This window comes from Xiphophorus couchianus, chromosome 18 (genome assembly GCF_001444195.1).
Source record: "Xiphophorus couchianus chromosome 18, X_couchianus-1.0, whole genome shotgun sequence".
Lineage (NCBI taxonomy): Eukaryota > Metazoa > Chordata > Actinopteri > Cyprinodontiformes > Poeciliidae > Xiphophorus > Xiphophorus couchianus.
In genome coordinates, this window is record NC_040245.1 from 16375019 (window position 1) to 16378879 (window position 3861).

A 3861-nucleotide genomic window follows, 5' to 3' on the forward strand; every position below is an offset into this window, starting at 1 on the left:
CTGTTCGCGTCGGACACTTATCAGTGTAACACACTCCACTGGTAGGAGGAAATATGGCGGCGGGCTACATGTTAAACCGCGGCGTGCTAACATTTAGGTTGCACTGCCAGCTCGTTTCCAGAAGCCCTTCACTAATACAAGTTAGAGAAAAGAAACGATGGATGAAAGCTTACACACATATTATGGCGAAGAAGTTAAAGCTCGAAGGACCTCCGCCACCGAAGCCACGGTACCTGACATTTAGCTAATGCTAAAGAGCATCTCAAGGCCACTCGTGTGGTATTGTTTTTTTATTAGTAGAAAAAAAGAATGACGCAGTAGAAGAAATATCTACCTTTTTAGCTTTAGATTGTAGAAACAATATGTACATTAAACGTTCATTATATTTATAATATTTTCAGCTCTCCAGCAGGTCTAGTTGCTCATTTTGCCAACATTTTCGAATGACATTGTGATATTTATTGAAAACACTGTCTTCTCTTCGATTCTCCTTCAGCTGGCAACAGCCTAATTGGGATTACCAATCAGAGGTTCAGGCTTTCAGTTCCCGTCTCCATGAAAACTTCACTCTGGAGTTGCTTAAAACGGCCTTCGTCAATCCGTGTTACCTGCAGGCGGAGCAGGAGAGGAGAAAACAGCTAGGCGTTGATTCTGAGGCCACGGCCTTGGTTCTGAAAGACAATCTTCAGCTGAGCAAAAAGGGAGAAGGCCTGACTAAAAGCTTCCTGACCGACTGGTGCAGGGCAAGCTTTCCTAGTCTGCCACATGAGGGGGTTGAGTGCATTGTGGGGCACCTTAGCAGTCCGTCAGTTGTGACTTATGTTGCAAGAAATCTTGGCATAGAGGATCTTGCAATGAGTGCAGAATTCCCTGTTACGGACGAGGTGCTGAATTCCACTTTCATGGCGGTGATCGGAGCTCTGGAGGAAAGCAGTGGGGCAGAGCGAGCTGCATTCTTTCTCAGAGTAAGGAACTTGTCGGTGCTTGTTTGTTTGTTTTTTATTAATTTAATTGTTTCAATGTTGTTTTTATAGTAAATGATCCTCATCTCCATCTTCTTTGCTACCCCACAGGATTTCCTATTGACTCAGCTGATAGGGAAGGACCTGTTTGATATGTGGACTGTGGTGAATCCAATGGGATTGCTGGTGGAGGAACTTTCAAAAAGAAGTATTCCTCTGCCAGAACCTCGTCTCATCAGGTCTGCTGGAGCCAGTACTGTCCTCCCGCTCTACTTTGTCGGCTTGTACAGGTACATGTGCAATGATGCATGCTGTTTTTGCTACATTTATTATTCGAATGTGAGATTCATAGAAATAATTTACCTATGCATCGTGTTCATGTTTTGCTTATTTTCTGATTCATCTAGTGGCACAAAACTCCTGGCTCAAGGTCCAGGAGAGACACTTGTTGGAGCTGAGGAGGAAGTGGCACGTGTGGCTCTGCGCAAACTTTATGGCTTCACTGAGAACCGCAGACCCTTTGACTTCTCTCCACAACAGCAGCATCAGCGGACGTTACTTCAGTCAGCTAGTAGCAACTGACAAGTCAATAGATCTTAAATCATTATGAATTTAAGGGACAAAGTTGCAGGTGTTACACGGTATAGACTTTCAGCAGGTTATAATTAAACTTGAGTCCACTTTTCAGGATTTACTATATTTGGATTTCAAATGTCATTACCACAGAGAAATAAGAACACCAGAGGTCATCTGTTGTACATAAGAAGTGTAAGCCCGTCAGAATAGTACAATGCCTGAAATAGACCTGACATTTGGCTTTCCTGTAAATAATGCAGCTGCTCTGTGGTGGGCTTTGTACTGTTATATAACTCACATGTAATAAAATGTTTGTATGAATGTATGCTTGCTTTGATTTAGTTCATTTTCAGTTCCTGCTTAATATGGATGGCATTTGTGTTTACTTGCCATAAGTCTAGTTCGCTGATTCTAAAGTGTTAAAATGTCAAGTAGTGAGTATATTCCTCACACAAAGAACATGAATAACTTAACACAATTTATGACTTGCAAAAGTGATAATCCTCTGAACCTTTACTTATTTTTGGCTCAATACAATCTCAAACGACAGTGTTATTGGGATTTAATGTGATAGACCAACACAATGTAGGGCATAATTTAAGAACTCGTGTGAGCTAAAAGCATGAAAAGTGCTTAGGTTTACATTCATTTCCAAAGTTAATACTTTAAAAAAGCAGATTTTTAATTATAGCTGTGAATTTTTTAAAGTGTGTCTCACAGTTTTGGCTCATTCTTTTTTTTTGCTAGAGGGCTTAATCTAAGGTTTGCTGGGGATGGTCTGAACATCAGTTTTCAAGTGTGGACACAGAATAACCATTTGATTTAGGACTAACTTATTCTGACACATAGATACGCTTTGATCTAACTTCTTCCACCTTTGCTCTTGTAAATTTAGAGACACCCTCATGCTGAAAGATGAACATTCAACAGATTTACTTACAGAATTGCCTCCACAGTGAGCTTTGTTTAGTTCCCTATCAATTGTGGCCAGCTTGCTTTGCTTTCTCAATAAACAGATTCCAACAGCATGATACTATGCACAGGATGATGTGGAGTGTTGCATTTCTCCCACACTGCTTTTAACACTTTGACAAAAAAAAACAACCTCTGACCAGAGTGGTTTCTTTCATGCTAGCTGCCCCTACATTGCTTATAGCTTTCAACAATAACTAACATTCTTGCCTCTAGAAAAGTTAGTGGCAAAAAGTCTGATTTGTGAAGTATTTGTCCAAAGTTGTTAGTCGACAGTCTCCCAGCTGAGCTGTGAATCTCTCCAGCCCCTCCAAAGTTACTATAGATCATTTGGCTGTTTAATTGACTAAAGCTCATCTTGCCCAGCCTGGTAGCTTATGTTAATGGCTATGACATGTTAGGTTTGCAGTTTTGGTTGATGAATTGACAAGTGCCCCTGCTGTGTTCCTTATGTCCTTTATTGTGTTTTTTTATTTGTTAATCAATTACACAGGTAGAATCTATTCACTAATTACAATAAGTGAATTTCAAAGACCATTGGGTAAACAGAGTTGTACTGAAGTGTATCAGAGAGTAAAATATATACACGTTGTATTGTTCAGATGCAAAATGAAAGATAACAGTTAAAGCGAAACCAATATATATTTCTTTCCACTTCAAATTTACACATTATAATTGCAATTTCAATAAAATACACCTTTGTCAGTGTATTGTGACAAAGGTCAGTGGACACGGCTACTTTTGTTTTGACTGAATGTTTCCTCATTTTTGAACAGCAAAGAAATTCACCGAGTACTACCAGGTGCATTTTCTTTTTAAAAATGCTGTGCTTTTCTTAGCATTTGCTCTCTGGGAATATTTTCTGAAATTCTAGAACAACCTGTACAGTAATACCACAGTTATTAACCTAATCCACACAGTGGCGCTGGTGTGTTAAAAAGGGTCGTCAAAGATGCTACTGGCAAGATGAAACCTTCCATCATTATTTCTAGACAACTCTCAACTTCTTTTACCTGAACATCCGTTTCCATAAACTCCGAATTTGCAGCTGTTTATAAATAATATAAAGAACAGATTAGTACAGTTAATTAAAATGACTTTTCCGGGTTTTCTTGAAAAAATCATTTGAATTAACTTGTATATTAAACTTTTTTTTTTTAAATAACTGAGTTCTAACACATGTTTTTTTTCTTCTTCTTGGTTAAAGCACAAATCTACATCTATCATAAAAGATAGATATTTAATCAAAAAACTGTCCCGGAGATAAAATGAGGGCGAGCATAACGGGATTTTTGACAAAGCGGAAGTAGATGGCAGAGGCTCCTCTCGTCTCCTCCGATGTGCATCCTGA

At 39.1% G+C, this 3861-nt stretch overlaps 1 protein-coding gene across 1 annotated transcript; it reads left to right on the forward strand.

Annotated features, from left to right (window-relative positions):
• The first annotated feature begins 15 nt into the window (after positions 1–15).
• Positions 16–1863, forward strand: mrpl44 (mitochondrial ribosomal protein L44). The gene is made up of 4 exons (XM_027998817.1): positions 16–229; positions 497–965; positions 1074–1252; positions 1370–1863. The coding sequence occupies exons 1-4, from the start codon at positions 54–56 to the stop codon at positions 1542–1544; spliced, it is 999 nt and encodes a 332-aa protein (XP_027854618.1). The 5' UTR covers positions 16–53; the 3' UTR covers positions 1545–1863.
• Positions 1864–3861: the final 1998 nt, after the last annotated feature.

Bases quoted from the DNA above. Each gene is read 5' to 3' on its own strand.
- mrpl44 (XM_027998817.1), top strand. From the start codon at position 54: ATGGCGGCGGGCTACATGTTAAACCGCGGCGTGCTAACATTTAGGTTG. The intron at 230-496 runs GTACCTGACATT...ATTCTCCTTCAG, and splicing joins CCTCCGCCACCGAAGCCACG to CTGGCAACAGCCTAATTGGG. The intron at 966-1,073 runs GTAAGGAACTTG...GCTACCCCACAG, and splicing joins GAGCTGCATTCTTTCTCAGA to GATTTCCTATTGACTCAGCT.